Source organism: Herpailurus yagouaroundi, unplaced genomic scaffold (assembly GCF_014898765.1).
Source record: "Herpailurus yagouaroundi ecotype Mexico unplaced genomic scaffold, PumYag 28, whole genome shotgun sequence".
In the NCBI taxonomy this organism is placed as follows: Eukaryota; Metazoa; Chordata; class Mammalia; order Carnivora; family Felidae; genus Herpailurus; species Herpailurus yagouaroundi.
In genome coordinates this window covers 168044573-168060439 of record NW_024412376.1, presented here as the reverse complement: position 1 = coordinate 168060439, position 15867 = coordinate 168044573, and the positions used below count along the sequence as shown (strand labels likewise).

Sequence of the window (15867 nt, the reverse complement as noted above, 5' to 3'; positions counted from 1 at the left end):
CGGAGGGAGGCCCTCTCCCGGTGAGCTCACGCCCCACCCGGGCGAGACCCGAACAGCCGCTCCTTTGTACCCGGCGCGGCCACAGACCGCGCATTGATGGCGGCCGCGGCGGCCTCGCGGGGAGGTGTGAGCTGAGCGGCGGCGGGCGCGCCGTGCCAGGGAGGCGGCGGCCGCGGGCGGGACGGAGGCAGATGGCGGCCCGCCCCTCCCTGCGCCCCCGCGCCCCCTGCTCCGGCGGCGGCTGCAGCCTCCCGGAACAATGTCATTTTTTTATGAATGAAGTGGGCCTGGCGCTTGAATGCGTGTGTCATTCAGCGGCGTGACAGAGGCCGTCGCGAGGTCAGCGCGCGCTTTTAGCGCCTGCTTAGGCGGCCCCAGCTTCCAGGGGCGCCGAATAGGCGGTCGCGGGGGGAGCCCCGAATTAGCATTCGCATTCAGATAAAGATATTACTCCCTACGGCCGAGGAATGTCAACTAGCCCCGAGGAGGGGGCGGCGGGCGGGGCTCCGGGCCCTCGCCTGGACCCCCTGCGGCGTGCGGGGCCCTCCACCCCCCCCCCCTCCTCTGGGAACTGGCAGTCCGCGGGAGGCCGGTCCTGGGGCGCAAAGCCTGTGGTGCCCCCACTGGATGCAGGCCTGGGGCACAGTAGCAGGAGGGACCCCAGGGGTGGCGGGTGGGAGGTACAGGGACTTTTTCCTCCACCAGAGCATAGGTGACCCCCCCGCCCCCACCCCAACCTCCTTATCCCCGAAGTAGAGCCGGGAAGACAGGTACTGAATACATGGGTCAGTATACTTAAACCATTTCTCTAAGTAGATGAACCAGACAGCAAAAACACGAAGACCTTCTGAAACTTAGAGGTTCCAGCTGACATTTTCGCCAGGAAACATAAATTAAAACGCCACAGTCCGCTGGGGTCAAGGTGGGGAAGGTGTTCGCCCCTGGACTGACCTGGGCAGCCTTCATGTCCACATGGGGCCAGTGTTCTGGGGGAGGGGCTTGCTCAGGGAGGTTGATTGGGGGGGGGGGGGGGGCGTGTGCCACGTGCCCTGCAGTCTGAGCCCACCCAACAGGGAGGAGTCTCTTGGGGGGCACAGGGCATTTCCCACAAAAGCACTGGCTGCAGCCTCCCCCACCCCTTCATCAGGGCTGGACTTTGAGCCCTGGGTGGTTCATTAACCTGGTTGAGCCGAGGCTGGACTTGTGGCCTCAGCTGCACTGAGCCCCTGCACTGAGCTGAGAAGCACCCCTGCAGGGCCTCAGGTCTTCCGTGGGACTGATCTGGGGCCTGGCTGTGCCCCGGTTCACAACTGAAACTATAGGGGAGCTGGAGCCCTGGCAGGGACAGGCTGGGGGGGGGGGGGGGCAGCCAGGCAGGCCTGAGCCATTTACCAGTGAGTAAGCAATTCCCGGAGTCTCTTCTGGATGGGAGGGGAGCTCCCGACTCTAGATCCTGCTGGGGGTCCTCACCTGTGTGTGTGAGGACGATACTCACAGGGTTCTGGGAAAGTTAGGCTGGATAATCCTGTAAGCCCACATGAGCTTGCTGGGTTTCCAAATCCCCCTTTTTTTCCTTGGTTATGAAACTTTTCAGAAAGTTTCCAGGTGGGGAGGTTGGAAGATCAGATCCTCTCCCTTGACCTGAGGTCCCTTTGAGACACCCCTCCTTTCTTGGACTTTTTTAAAATGTTTATTTATTTGAGACACAGAGCGAGTGAGGGAGGGGCAGAGACAGAGGGAGACAATCCCAAGCAGTCTCTGCACTGTCATCGTGCAGCCCAGCCCGACACGGGGCTGGATCGCAGTGTCATGGGATCATGACCTGAGCTGAAATCGGGTTGGACACCTAACAAACTGAGCTTGCCCAGCGCCCCCCTTGGGCTGTTTTAAAGCACGTCCCTGGCAGCCGGTCCCACCCCCTGGGAAGAGTGGAAAGCTTCACCACGCACCCTGAACCGGAACCCTTTGTTCCTCATTCCGCCCCCAAACCCAAATCCCTCCGGAGCTGCCAGCTCCAGTGGTTCCTTTGAATCAGATCTGAATTTGCAGGGTGTTCTCTGGGGTCACCCCGAAGGCCTTTCTGAGGATCCCTGTGCCTCCCCCCTCCCCCCCCCACACACTGGGGGAGGCTTGACCCTGACCACAGCCTGGTGGCATCTCTCAGCCTGGCTGTCGCATGCTTCAGCACTTTATTTACTTATTAAATGAATTTTTTTTAACCTTTGTTTATTTTTGAGAGACAGAGAGCACAAGTGGGGGAGGGGCAGAGAGAGAGGGAGACACAGTACCCGAAGCAGGCTCCGGGCTGTCCGCACAGAGCCCGACGCGGGGCTTGAACCCACGAACCGCGAGATCGTGACCTGAGCTGAAGTCGGAAGCTCAACCCACTGAGCCACCCAGGTGCCCCTCCAGCACTTTAAACCGCTTGTGGTGGCCTCCCTGGCCTGCGGGTGGGATTTTTGCCCTGTGCCACAGTGGGGGAAATTGGGGTATGAGGCCAGTTAGTAACAGTCAGGAGGACACTGATTGGGGACATCCCCGCAAGCCCAGCTGGGCCCTCCCAGGACGCAGTAGTCCGTGGCTGTGCCTGTGGGCTGCACTTGGCGTGTGGCCCACACCGGGGCGGGGGTGGCAGCCAGGAGCAGGCGCCGTGGGACCCACAGGGTCAGACCTTCCGCCTGTGCTCACCCCCCTCAGTGGCATGTGGGCACCTGCCGTGGCACATAGGACTTCCGCCCTCTAGTGTGTGTGGGCCCCAGAGCCCCCTTTTGTTGATCGGGAAAGACCCCTTCCTGGGACCGAGCGGCACACGCCCCAGCCACTGCCCGAGTGGAGCCAGACCGTGACTTTTAGCATCCGCTCATGCCTGTCACCTGGAGTCCTGCCTGCTCTCTGTCCCCCTACCTGACACCACCCACTCACGCCACTGGTGGGTCACCCCCAGGGTCTCCCGTGGCTCAGGGTGGGCCTGGTGGATCAGGTCTACTGGAGGCAGAGATTTCTGCCAGTCTCTGCCCTGGTCCAGGGGTGTCCCGTCCCCCCACCTCCCTCCGCCCACCAGCGGACGGCTGCCAGGCATGGCTGGCCCCGGGGCTGCTCTGTGTCCGTCAATCCCACACTGGACCGGGTTGAAGTGAATATACTGTGTGGATGGCTTGACCTGCTGACGCTGCCCAGACCAAACCGGAACCAACAACTGTTGCCCTTGGGCCGGGGCCTGGGGCTGAGGCTGCCATGACCAGCCTGTTCTCCGCCTTCTGGGGGGCCTCAGTCCGCTCCCAGCACTGGGTGGTCTCCACAGGACACAGTGGCCGGGACCGAGGGGCTGGAGGTCGGGTCAGGAGTCCTCCGACAGTGGGGCCCTCAGGGACACAGGCACAGAGGTACTTGAGAGACCCTCCCGGTGGGCACGGGGCTGGTGAGGCCACCTGAAGTGGGTGGGCAGAATTGGGACTGTCCAGGGAGCCAGGGGCCGGTGTGGCTAACAGCGGGCAGCTGGGCCCTCGAATCTAGGCCACGCGTCGGCAGAATGACAAGTGATGATGTAACTGACCCAGCTGGGTCTGGGGAAGGAGGCCTGGGCGCTGGGACCACCCACCCCTGTCCCGGGCCCCAAGCCCAGGCTGCCCGCCGGGCATTGTCTGGCCCTGGCAGGGAGGCCTGGGGGTGATAGCCCCGCCAGTGATGTGTCCCTGGATCTCAGGCCTCGGCCCCTTGAGAGGCAGGCAGCCGCGGGGCAGCGGTGCGGGACCCCGGGGCTCTCCGGTGGACTCCCGCCCTTGGCAAGGCTCCTTCCTCTACCCCAACGTGGCGTGTACACGGTGAGGTGGGCCAGGGCACCTTGGCCTGCTCTGGCCTGCTCGCTGGCTCAGTCTGGACAAGTCCCACCTCCTACAGCTCGTGTCCTCGGCTGTGAAATGGGAGTCCCAGGTCCCCTCCCCCCACGGGCCTGTGAGACACCGCTGTCCAGACGTAGTATCCTATTTACGACCTGCTTCTTACTGTGTGTTCGGTGTACCACTGAGGTGTAGCTCGCGTGCAAGACCCTTCTCTCTAGTCACGGTGCAGTTGTCCCTCGTCCCGGAGAGCCCCCGCCCTGACCCGCCCCGCGGGGTGCGCCGGCTCTTGGTAACCAGCCCGTGGCCAGTGCCGGCTCCATTCTCATGAGGCCGAGCGTCTGCTCTCCGGTCCGGAACTGCTTTCGAAGCCAGGATGATGGGTGGGGGGGGGCGTCGAGTGGGTCCCATCCTCCTGGGGCAAATCGCCCCTGTCCCCAGCCCAGCGTCCCTGCCTCCAGCCTCTGCTTCAGCCGGAGGCGTGTGAGGCACTGCCTGTGAGCTCGGGATGGAGTTTGCGTTTCTAAATGGTTATGAGCAAGTCCAAGGAGGGGGCGCCTGGCTGGCTCGGTAGCTTAAGCGTCTGTTCACTTCAGCTCAGGTCGTGATGTCACAGTCGTGAGCTCGAGCCCCTCGTGTGGCTTCGTGGTGGCAGGGCAGAGCCTGCTTAGGATTTTCTCTCTCTCTCAAAATAAGTAAATAAACTTAAAAAAAAGAAAAACAAAGAAGACTTACTTACACTGAAATTTGGATTTTCAGCGCCCTTATGCACGTTCTGATGGGTGTGCGCTGGGCCGCATGCGTCCGTTCACACGCGTGTGGTCTATGTCAGCGCTCCGGCGACCGGCCGGAAAATATTGTCCCCCTCCGCCCCCGCCCTTCACGGGGCACTCTGCAGGACCACAGTTCTGGACACTGGTCCCTCCCTCGTGTGGGGCCATGTGGGCCCTCGCCGAGCCCCCTCCCTGCGGCCTCCACCGCGTGTCGATGCAGTGGGCACGCCGTGGTGCCTCCCGGGGTGCCGGGCGCCCGGTGCTCCCGCTCTGGGGGCTCCTGCCTTAGGGTCACATCCATATCACCTACAGAGGCCCCGGGACCTGAGCCCGGCCCGCAGGAGCAGCTGGTCTTTGGCAGCGGGGACACCGTGGAGCTGAGCTGCCACTTGCCTGCAGGTGGTCCCACAGGGCCCAGCGTTTGGGTCAAGGACGGTGTGGGGCTGGCGCCCTCAGACCGCATCCTGGTGGGGCCTCAGCGGCTGCAGGTGCTGAACGCCTCCCACGAGGACGCGGGGGCCTACAGCTGCCGGCAGCGGCTTACCCAGCGCGTGCTATGCGACTTCAGCGTGCGCGTGACAGGTACGTGCCCGCCGGGGTCCTCCGAGCTCCCTGAGCGGCCGGGGGGGGAGGGGGGGGGGCGGGTCTCGGGGCAGTGCTCTGCAGCTCCCCACGTTGGGGGTCTCGGTGGTCCCTGGTAGAGAGGAGGGTGCCGCACGGGAGACACGGCGAGGGGCACCCGTCCCACGGCCACACGCTCTGTTGCCTGCGTTTCAGATGCCCCGTCCTCCGGGGATGACGAAGACGGAGAGGATGAGGCTGAGGACACAGGTGAGCCTGGGGTCCAGGCGCGCAGGGCGAGTCAGGGCTGGGGACCCGCCTTCCTAACTGCCAAGCCCCGTGCTCCCTGGGAATGGGGCCTCCTGCTCACAGGCAGGTGGGAGACCGAGGCCTGGGGGCCACCTCCCCAGGGTCCCACCGAGTGCGGGGTCTTCCTCGGGGTGAGGTGGCCTCGAGCGGGCCCTGGGCCTGTGCGCCCCAGCTTGGGGGAGGGGGGACCGTGCTGCACGGGGCTTGAGGAGCGGCAAGGAGGCCGCTGCGGCCTCGGGTGAGGTGGCCTGTGCCGGGTGTGAGTACGGCAGGGCAGGGGGCTCAGGGGGCTGCTGTGGGGCCAAGTGGGCTAAGGGGTCGGGGGCCCAGGAGGTGGGGGAGGAGGGTGGCCGTGGGCGCCGGGGACACCAGGTTTGGGCGGGTGTTGATGGTACAGGGGATACCGTAGCACTTGCTGGTGACAGGCCACGGGTGCGGGAGAGCAGGAGGGGCGGCAGCCACCGGGGTGTTCCAGCCTGGGATGGTGGCGGGGCCACCTTGCCTGTCGTGGGGGGTGGGGGGCAGGGAGGGGCAGTGGGCTGTTTCCGAGGAGCCCGGTTAGCCAGGCCGAGAGATGTGGGACACGGTTGGGGGGCCCTGTGGGGTCTAGCGGGCAAAGAGGTGAGGAGGGGCCGGCCAGGGACACAGAGCTGGGTGGGGACACGGGAGAGGAGTCAGGTGCCGGGACACTCATGCAGCAGCTCTGCCTTGGGCTCTGAGATAGGCAGGAAAGCTGAGGGGCCGCTGGGTTTCTTCCCTTTTCCCTTTGTCCTTTGGCTGCCAGGAAGTTTAGAGCAAAACTCCAGGCCCAGTGCTCCTGGTCCATCTGACCACCCCCCTCCCAAACCCGGTGGGCTCAGGGGCTCTGGGGGTCACGGGCAGGGCTGCTCTCCAAGGGCAATGTCTCCAGCTGTGCTCAGCCACCATCGTCTGGGCCTGCAGGGCTCCCTGGGTCACCCCAGAGTCTCTGCCCCGGGAGTGCCCCCGGCCTGGGCCTCAGCACCCTCCTCTGCGAGGTGGCTGTGTTGGAGGCGGCAGGGGTTGGGGGTGAGGGGTGCGCTGTGTCCCGTCCCTGTCCGGGGGTTGCCTGCCCACTTCCCGTGGCAGGAATGCGGTCCCCACCTCAGCTCCAAAGAAGGATGGAAACCACTTAGGGTGGGGGCGGGGACAACCCTGAGAACCAGGAAGGGGGCAGGGCCTCCCACGTGCCATGTCAGTCACTGCCGTGTCACCACGGCCCCTCCCACTGCCCAGCAGACCCTGGAGTGCTAGAGAGGGTGGGTGACTGGGTCTCAGAGTCTGGCCACCTTCAAGACTCTGGGCTCTCCAGGTGGCTGGGCCTCATGTCCCGGTAAATTGCTTCCGCAGCCCGGCCCCTGGTCCGTCCGGCTGGGCTCTGTGACCTGGGCTGACCCGGTTCCTCCGCTGGCCCGGTCTCCCCTCAGCGGGCCTGCCCTGTGGGTGCCTCCCTGGGTGGTCTGGGTGCTCCCCTGGGAGATACCCTTGTGTCTCGAAGGCTCCCGGGTGAGGGTGTATCATCCTGGACCCTTGGGCCCTCCTGGCTGGTGTGGGTGCTTAGGGGCAGCGGACAGGGAGAGGAGGGGATGTGTGGCTTGGCTTCGAGGATGCTGGGAGGCGGTGTTGGGGGTCGGCGGGAGCCTTGTCCCGCCAAGGCGGGGGGGGGGGGGGGGCCCAAACCCCCCACCCGCTGTGCCAGGGAGGCCACAGAGGCCCGGGGGGGGGGGGGGGGGCCCGGCCCCCCAGGGGGGGGGGGTGGTCAGGCGTGCCCTGCTCGCAGCCTGCTTACGGCCTTCACGCGCCCCTCTGCCAGCCGGGGCCCCTTACTGGACGCGGCCCGAGCGGATGGACAAGAAGCTGCTGGCTGTGCCGGCCGCCAACACCGTCCGCTTCCGCTGCCCGGCCGCCGGCAACCCCACTCCGTCCATCTCTTGGTTGAAAAACGGCAAGGAGTTCCGGGGGGAGCACCGCATCGGGGGCATCAAGGTGGGCCTGGCGGCGGGTGGCGCCGGCCGGTGGGGGCCCAGGGCTGCCGCCTGCTCACCCGCGTGCCCGCCCGCAGCTGCGACACCAGCAGTGGAGCCTGGTCATGGAGAGCGTGGTCCCGTCGGACCGCGGCAACTACACGTGCGTTGTCGAGAACAAGTTCGGCAGCATCCGACAGACCTACACCCTGGACGTGCTGGGTGAGGCCCGGCGGGGGCGGGGGCGGGGCGGGCCCGACGGCTCGGCCTGAGCGAGCCCCTGAGCCCCGCGTGCCCTCCCCGCAGAGCGCTCTCCGCACCGGCCCATCCTGCAGGCGGGGCTGCCGGCCAACCAGACGGCGGTGCTGGGCAGCGACGTTGAGTTCCACTGCAAGGTGTACAGTGACGCCCAGCCCCACATCCAGTGGCTGAAGCACGTGGAAGTGAACGGCAGCAAAGTGGGGCCCGACGGCACCCCCTACGTCACCGTGCTCAAGGTGGGTACCGCCACCGGCCGAGCCCGGGGCCCTGGGGCCTGGCCCTGCTGGCCCCCAGCGGCCGGGGACTGGGTTACGGGGTCGGCGGGTGGGGCCCGGGCATCGGACCGTCGGGGAAGGAGCGGCGGAGGGCTCGGCCCGGCACTGGCGGGCCGGAGGCCGGGGGCCGGAGGGGGCTGGGGGCCGGGGGCTGGCTGGGGAGTCTGGGCTGGGTCCCAGCATGTCGGGCGGGCAGCACACGGCCCCGCAGTGAGTCCTCAGTTTCCCCCTCTGCTCTGAGGGTGGGCCTGCAGGCAGCGCCCTGGGCCGGGCTCAAGCTCAGGGGCCCGGGGGGGAGGCGGGGGCAGGCAGGGGGCAGCCTAGGCCTCCGGGCGAGCTCTGGGCCCCAGGCGCAGGCCGCGGCTCCTCCAGCCGCCCCGATCAGGGATCAGGCTGTGTCACCCCGAGCGGGCTGTGTCAGTGCTTGTGCAGCGCGGCGGCTCGCTGCCCGCCTGGCTCCCTCGGCCCTCGCCTGGGGCAGCCTCAGCTTGGTTCCCACGGCCCCAGGGTGGGGTGGGCCGCGGAGCTGGGGTGCTTGCGACACTCAGCCCGAAGAGAGACGTCGGCCGCCGGTGGGGGCGTGGGGGCCAGGCGCCTGGGCTGAGAGCAGGGGTCCAGATCTGCCTGGGGAGGCTGCCGTGGCCCCGGTGGTGATCTCTCTGCACTCGTGGGAACACGCTCACCGTGAGCCGGGCACCGTCACGGCAGGCCCAGCCCGGAGCCCAGGGATAGGCAGGCTGAGTGCCAGCCCAGGAGGGCCTCTCCGAGGGGCGCCTGCGGGGCCGCACTCGGGGGGGGGGGGGGGGGGGCCCCGGGCCGGGGTGGGTGGACGCGGGGAAGGGGCCTCCTGTGAAACCACAGCCCGCCACCGCCTCCCGCAGGCAGCCTTGCTGGCTGCCCTCGCCGAGCCCCCGCTCCGTTCCTTGAGGGCCACCCTCGTGGCGGGGTGTGCGCCAGGGGCCTGCTCCCGCACGGCCGCTCTGTGCCCGGCCAGGCTGCCAAGGGCGCGCCTGAGCCGGGTCTCTTGTCCCCGCAGTCCTGGATCAGTGAGAGTGTGGAGGCCGACGCGCGCCTCCGCCTGGCCAATGTGTCCGAGCGTGACGGGGGCGAGTACCTCTGTCGAGCCTCCAATTTCATAGGCGTGGCTGAGAAGGCCTTTTGGCTGCGTGTCCACGGGCCCCAAGCAGGTAACGACTCTGTCCCACGCTGTCTGGCACGCCGAGCTCCAGCTCCCGACGCCCTGGCCGTGCGCCCCCGTCCTGCTCGCTCCCTGCCCTGCGGCTCGCATGGCGCTCCGGCCGGAGCCACCTCTGCAGTGCCGGTGCCTCTGGCCTCCACTGTGACCGCCCGCTTCGAGCCCCCGCGGCCTGTGCTGACCCTGCCTGTGCCCTACACGCACCCCCAGAAGGCCTCCAGCCCCGGCAGGGGCCGCTGCCCTCTGTGAGCCTCCGCCCCACCCTCCCCCGCGTGTGCGTGCGTGCGCGCGTGTGCGTGCGTCTGTACGTCTGTCTCACCCTCGCTTGCCCCTGGCTCCGCTGCCCGCTCGCCCCCCGCCCCCCCGTTGGCGTGCGCGTGCGCGTGCGCGTGTCCGTCCGCCGGCGCCCCCCGCCCGCCCCCGCCCCGTACACGCGCTCACCCCGCATGCCGCGTCTGTGCAGCGCTGCCGGCCGCACGCCTGGCGCTCGCCTGGGACAGAGGACTCGCCGGTGGAGGGACTGGCTTCGGGCTCTGTGTGGACGCACGAGGCGGAGGACCCGTGGCGCCGCGGCCGCGGCCGCGGTGGTGGTGGTGGCGGTGGCGGTGGCGGCGGCGTTTTCCTTGCAGCCTGGCTGGACCGTCGCCGTGTGGACTGTGGCTGTGGTGCCCGTGGCAGGTGCTGGCGCTCGCCTATCGCGCTCTGTTCTCTCTTTGTAGACGGCGGGCGCTAACAGCACCGACAAGGAGCTAGAGGTTCTGTCCTTGCGCAATGTCACCTTTGAGGACGCGGGGGAGTACACGTGTCTGGCGGGCAATTCTATCGGGTTTTCCCATCACTCTGCGTGGCTGGTGGTGCTGCCAGGTACTGGCTCCTGCTGCTGCTTGCTCTGTCCCTGTCCTCTCGGGGTCGCTGGCTTGGGTCACACCGGAGCTGCCGAGGGCAGGCGGGGGACGCCGTGGTTCGTGGCCACCTCGTTCTGCAGAGCTCCTGGCCGGGGCTGGTGTGGGGATAAAGTGCACGTGCCGTCTTGCCTCCGAGGGGGCCTCCCTCGAGCCCCCACCCCCCCAGCTCGGTCCCCAGCAGCCCGTGTGGCGGCTCCGGTGTCACCCCGGTGGCGGGCGTCAACGCTGCCGGCTCCACTGGGCTCTCGCTCTCCTGGGTGCGCCCCTCCTGACCCCGGCGTTTCTGACCGCGGACCCTCAGGGAGGGGGACGTTGAGGCCTCGGCGTCCCCACCAGGGGTCCGAGCCCCTTGTCCCCCACTCCCGCCGCGCCTGGGGCTCCGGCCCTCGGGGGCTCCCGGGAGGCGGGGCCCGGCCTGCAGCGAGACGGTGTCTTTGCAGCCGAGGAGGAGCTGCTGGAGGCCGGCGCGGCGGGCAGCGTGTATGCGGGCGTCCTCAGCTACGGGGCAGGCTTCCTCCTCTTCATCCTGGTGGTGGCCGCCGTGACACTGTGCCGTCTGCACAGTCCCCCGAAGAAGGGCCTGGGCTCGCCCACCGTGCACAAGGTCTCCCGCTTTCCACTCAAGCGACAGGTAACAGAAAGTAGCTACCGGGTTCCGAGCCGCCCGGACGCCCCCCCCCCGGGGCCCGCTCCTCTGGGCTCCTGAGCTCAGGCACTCCCCGTGGTGCGGGAGGCCTGGGGCCTCCCGGGGACGCAGGTCTCCGCGGTGGCTGAGCCGCCCCCCTCCCTGGTCTGCGCGGGCTCCACCAGGAGCCTGGGGTACCCTGCAGCGTAGGACTTCTAGGGCCTTCCTTCGTTTAGGGCTGAGCGGAAGTCAGATGCCCCCCTCCCCACCCCTTAGCAGCCCTGCCCGCGTGGGCAAAGCCACGGCCCCGCCACCCCTGGGGCGTGTCTCACCCTCCCCCCTGACCCTGTGGGTCGGCCCCTTGGCACCAACCTGTCCCTGCCGACCCAAGCAGGTGTCCTTGGAGTCCAACTCGTCCATGAACTCCAACACGCCGCTGGTGCGAATCGCCCGGCTGTCTTCCGGGGAGGGTCCTGCGCTGGCCAACGTCTCCGAGCTCGAGCTGCCCGCCGACCCCAAGTGGGAGCTGTCCAGGGCCCGGTCAGTGGGGCTGGGGCCCTGACCCGGCGGGGGTGGGGGCACACACAGGGTGTGGTCCTGTGGCGGGGGAGGGGGCACCACTCAGAAACCTGATCGGACTCAGATCAGTGTCGGGTAGGAGTCCACACCGTTGATGGCGTGGCAACTATCGACCAGAGGAGGCCGGGGCCAGGGGCAGGTGCTCCTGAGGTGTCGGCGCCCCTTGCAAAGTGCTGTCTGGATGGCCCCACACAGGGTGAGAGGCTGGCCGGCCAACGTCCTTTATCCTATGAGTAGTCATGGGGGCAAGCGTGGAGGGCTTCCTGGAGGCAGCGACGCTAGGCCTCAAAGACTGTCCGGTACAGGGCCTTGAGCTGGTGTGGGTGCTCACTGCCTTTCGGTTTCTGCCCCCAGGCTGACCCTGGGCAAGCCTCTCGGGGAGGGCTGCTTTGGCCAAGTGGTCATGGCAGAGGCCATCGGCATTGACAAGGACCGGGCCGCCAAGCCTGTCACTGTGGCCGTGAAGATGCTGAAAGGTGAGGGAGGAGGGAAGGATGTGGCGAGGGGAGCCTGTGCGGGCGGCAGGGGCGGGGCCGGGGCCGGGGGCGGGGCGGGGCGGCGCGGCAGCGCCTGATGCGATGCGCCTGCCCTCCCGTGCAGACGACGCCACAGACAAGGACCTGTCGGATCTGGTGTCGGAGATGGAGATGATGAAAATGATCGGCAGACACAAGAACATCATCAACCTGCTGGGGGCCTGCACGCAGGGCGGTAGGCTGCGGGGGGCGGGCAGGCGCGCAGGGGTGGGGGCGGCGGGGCGGGGCCCTCCTCTGACGCCTGGGCCCCCAGGGCCCCTGTACGTGCTGGTGGAGTACGCGGCCAAGGGGAACCTGCGCGAGTACCTGCGGGCGCGGAGGCCGCCAGGCATGGACTACTCCTTCGACACGTGCAAGCTGCCCGAGGAGCAACTCACCTGCAAGGACCTGGTGTCTTGTGCCTACCAGGTGGCGCGGGGCATGGAGTACCTGGCCTCGCAGAAGGTGAGCAGGGCGGGGGGTGGGGGCGGCGCAGGGTCCATGAGGGGGCCCGATAAGGGCACCCTGGCCTGCAGGGGAGGTGGGGGGGGGGGAGGGTCAGGGCCTGGCGGGAGCCTCAGCCCTGCCCCCTCCCGCCCCCAGTGCATCCACAGGGACCTGGCTGCCCGCAACGTGCTGGTGACCGAGGACAACGTGATGAAGATTGCGGACTTTGGTCTGGCCCGCGACGTACACAACCTTGACTACTACAAAAAGACCACCAACGTGAGTCTGGCTGGGGGAGGGCTGCGGAGTGGGGAGGCGGGGGGAGGGGGGTGCGGAGTGGGCCTGGCTGGGGGAGGGGGGTGCGGAGTAGGCAGCCCCAGGCACCAGGAGGGCATCTGGTGACCGACGTGCCCCCCCTTCCCCGCCTCGCCCTCCCAGGGCCGGCTGCCCGTGAAGTGGATGGCACCCGAGGCCTTGTTTGACCGAGTCTACACCCACCAGAGTGACGTGTACGTGGTGGGGCGGGGGCCGCGTGGGACGCAGGGCGGGGGGACCCCAGCGGTGGCTCCTGTGGCCGATCTCCCCTTCCTGCCAGTGGGGTGCATCTGGGGCAGGCGGGCTGCAGAGGGCACAGGACCTCTGGTGGTAGGACAGATGGGCTGACGGTGCCGTGCTCCCCGCCAGCTGGTCCTTCGGGGTCCTGCTCTGGGAGATCTTTACTCTGGGGGGCTCGCCGTACCCCGGCATCCCCGTGGAGGAGCTCTTCAAGCTGCTGAAAGAGGGCCACCGCATGGACAAGCCGGCCAACTGCACACACGACCTGTGAGTGCGCAGGGGGGGCCCCCCTCGGCCGCTGCCGGGTTGGGGCCCCGGGGGGGGCGTGGCTTTGGTGCCCGCGGCGGGGGGCGGGGGGGGGGGAGCCAGCGCGGGCGGGGCCTGTGCGGGCACCGGGCCCGGAGCCTCACCTGAGCGCCTGGCCAGGTACACGATCATGAGGGAGTGCTGGCACGCGGTGCCCTCGCAGAGGCCCACCTTCAAGCAGCTGGTGGAGGACCTGGACCGCATCCTCACCGTCACGTCCACCGATGTGAGTGTGGCTCCCACCCACCTCGCGGGGGTGGAGGGGGCACGTGGGGGGCGTGGCCCTGATGGCTGCCCCGCCCCCCCCCCCCGCAGGAATACCTAGACCTGTCGGTGCCCTTCGAGCAGTACTCCCCGGGCGGCCAGGACACCCCCAGCTCCAGCTCTTCGGGGGACGACTCTGTGTTTGCCCACGACCTGCTGCCTCCGGCCCCTCCTGGCAGCGGGGGCCCTCGGACGTGAAGGGCCGCCGGGCCTGCAGGCCGAGCCCCCACCAATGTGAGAGCAGACCCCAGCTCACCGTGCCGCCGTCGACCGCAGGGGCCCCCTGGCCTGGGCCTCAGACCTGGGCCAGGTGGACGGATGGACAGACAGCTTCGTGTGTGTGCGCGTGTGTGAGCGCGTGAGTCTTGAGGCCCCCGGCACCCCGGCGCAGGGTCCCTGGGGTGCCCGCCCTGCTGTATGATGACCTCCTGGCCACTTGTGCTGGCAGCACCAGGGGGACCGAATGTAGAATGTAAAGGGGCTCCTCCCTGGGGCCCCTCCCCCAGGCTCCCCCCACCCATCGCTGCCCCGCCGGGAGCACTGGTGGGGGGGGGAGGGGGCCGGCCAAGCTCTGGCATCCAGCGTGGACCGAGGCCCCTCCACTTGCCGAAGCTGAGCCTGCAGGGAAGCCTCCCCCCGCCCCGCCCCCCCATGATACACCTCCCACCCAAGCGGCACCTTGGGCCTGGGGGGGAGTGCTAGCCCTCAGCCTCCCCCCACCTCCAGGCCTCCCCACTTCCCACCCTGCTCCTTGGGAGACTGAATTACGGGTACCTGAAGGCAGGAGGCTTTAACTTCTGTCCGAGAGGTTCGTTCCAGAAATGAGTGTACATTTATATAAATAGATGCTGTGTACAGGATCTACACATACGTATATATAGAGATATCTATGCGGAGGGAGGAGGGCTGGTCTAAACGGGCACGGGACCCTGAGGGTGCAGGAGGGAGGCGCAGCCGCCGGCCCGGGAAGTTCCCGAGGGATCTGCGGAGATCAACGCGAAAACCAGCAGGAGATGGAGAGGCTTTTCTGGCAATGCAGTTTTGTTTTAAAAATTGTATATTTGTAAAGCTATTTATCGACCCCCAGAACCCCTGGCCCTGTGCCCCTCTCCCCCCATGCTCATAGTGTTCAGCCAGCCGCGTGGCAGAGAGGTCTCAGTTTTAACTTATTAACAGCCGAGAAGGTTCCTGCTTCATGTAGAGGGCCCGCTAAGGGCTTCACCCCAAAGCCCAGCCAGGTCCCTTGCACCCTTAAGGGTCGTTAATAGTTTGAGGTGATTCTAGTGAGGATATTTTATTTCCTTTGGCCTTCTTTCACAGGGGAATTAGGTTTCTATAGGGTTTTTCTTTAGGAGATGTATTTTTTGGACTTCAAAGCAAGCTGGTATTTTCATACAAGTTCTAATTGCCATGTGTTCTGAGTGAGGAGGCAGTTTCCGGGCGGGGGGGGGGGCAACCCTGCACGCAGGTTCAGATGTTATTAGATGTTACAAGTTTATATATATCTATATATATAATTTATTGAGTTTTTACAAGATGTATTTGCTGTAGATTTAACACTTCTTACGCAATGCTTTTAGACTTTTATAGCCCAGACTGCTACCTTTCAAAGCTTGGGAGAGAAAGCCGTGAATTCAGTTTTGTTACTTTTTGTACTGTTAATGGCCCGCATTTGGGTGGCTGTCTTGCTCATCGGCCCGCCAGCCGGGCAGCGGTCCAGGGTGGTCTCTGTTCTCAGGTCCCCAGCCTCATGGGGGTCAAAGGTGTCGGCCCAAACTGGCAGATGCGCTTTCCAAAAAATAAACAGAGACACCTGGTTCACGTCCCTGCTCTGTGCTTTCTGGTTTCCTGCCCTTCTGCAACCCCAGGCAGTGTGGTCCTCTCCACCTGGGACAGGTTGTCGTCTGCCCCCGGAGGAGGGCGGGGTCACCGGCTGCCTGGGTCACAAGCCCTCCACAGGTTTCCAGCTCAGGTCTCTGGCTGGGATAGGACAAGCCCTGGGCAGAGCCAGGGTCAGCGTGGTCCAGTGTGTCCAGTGCACGGGGGCACGGCCCCGGCAGGGCAGAGCCTTAGGACCACCGGTGGCCTTCACTGCCTCAGTCCGAGGTCCCCAAGGGCAGGGGGTGCAGACACCGTAGTGTGCACGGGAGGGACGACGAGACCATCACGGGGCGGGCCTCCCCTTCCTTGGGGGGCTGTAGGCCTGCCAAGCCCCCTGGCTGCCCCCAGCTCTTGGGAGTCCACGTGGGCTCTGGGGGCTGAGGTCTCCCCCTCGTCCCCCCAATCAGCTGGGGAGGGGGAGGTGGTTTCTAGGTGGGTCCCCACCCCCCCCACCCCCATGGAGCCACATGTAAGCAAAGCTCTCACCTGGCCTCTGATCCACCAGACCCAGGGACAGTGGGCTCCACTCTGCTGGCCATACTCCTGCTCCTGGACGTTCCCTTCCCCATCCCTGGCCTGCCCCCCCCCCCCCCCCCCC

At 67.0% G+C, this 15867-nt stretch overlaps 1 protein-coding gene across 5 annotated transcripts; it reads left to right on the top strand.

Moving 5' to 3' along the window:
- The first annotated feature begins 4480 nt into the window (after positions 1–4480).
- FGFR3 (fibroblast growth factor receptor 3) lies at positions 4481–15210 on the top strand. Of its 5 annotated transcripts, none has more exons than XM_040489678.1 (16): positions 4481–5191; positions 5387–5440; positions 7311–7483; positions 7560–7683; positions 7768–7958; positions 9034–9184; positions 10538–10734; positions 11117–11262; positions 11656–11777; positions 11902–12012; positions 12091–12281; positions 12420–12542; positions 12702–12779; positions 12948–13085; positions 13245–13350; positions 13440–13556. In XM_040489678.1, coding segments are annotated over exons 1-16 (2496 nt in total). In that variant the 5' UTR covers positions 4481–4602; the 3' UTR covers positions 13442–13556. The 5 variants fall into 5 exon arrangements, with proteins under 5 accessions (XP_040345612.1, XP_040345578.1, XP_040345598.1 ...); XM_040489644.1 differs by having other exon boundaries at positions 4484–5191; positions 12702–12772; positions 13440–15210; XM_040489664.1 differs by lacking the exon at positions 9034–9184 and adding an exon at positions 9912–10056 and having other exon boundaries at positions 4485–5191; positions 10538–10728; positions 11114–11262; positions 12702–12772; positions 13440–15210.
- Positions 15211–15867: the final 657 nt, after the last annotated feature.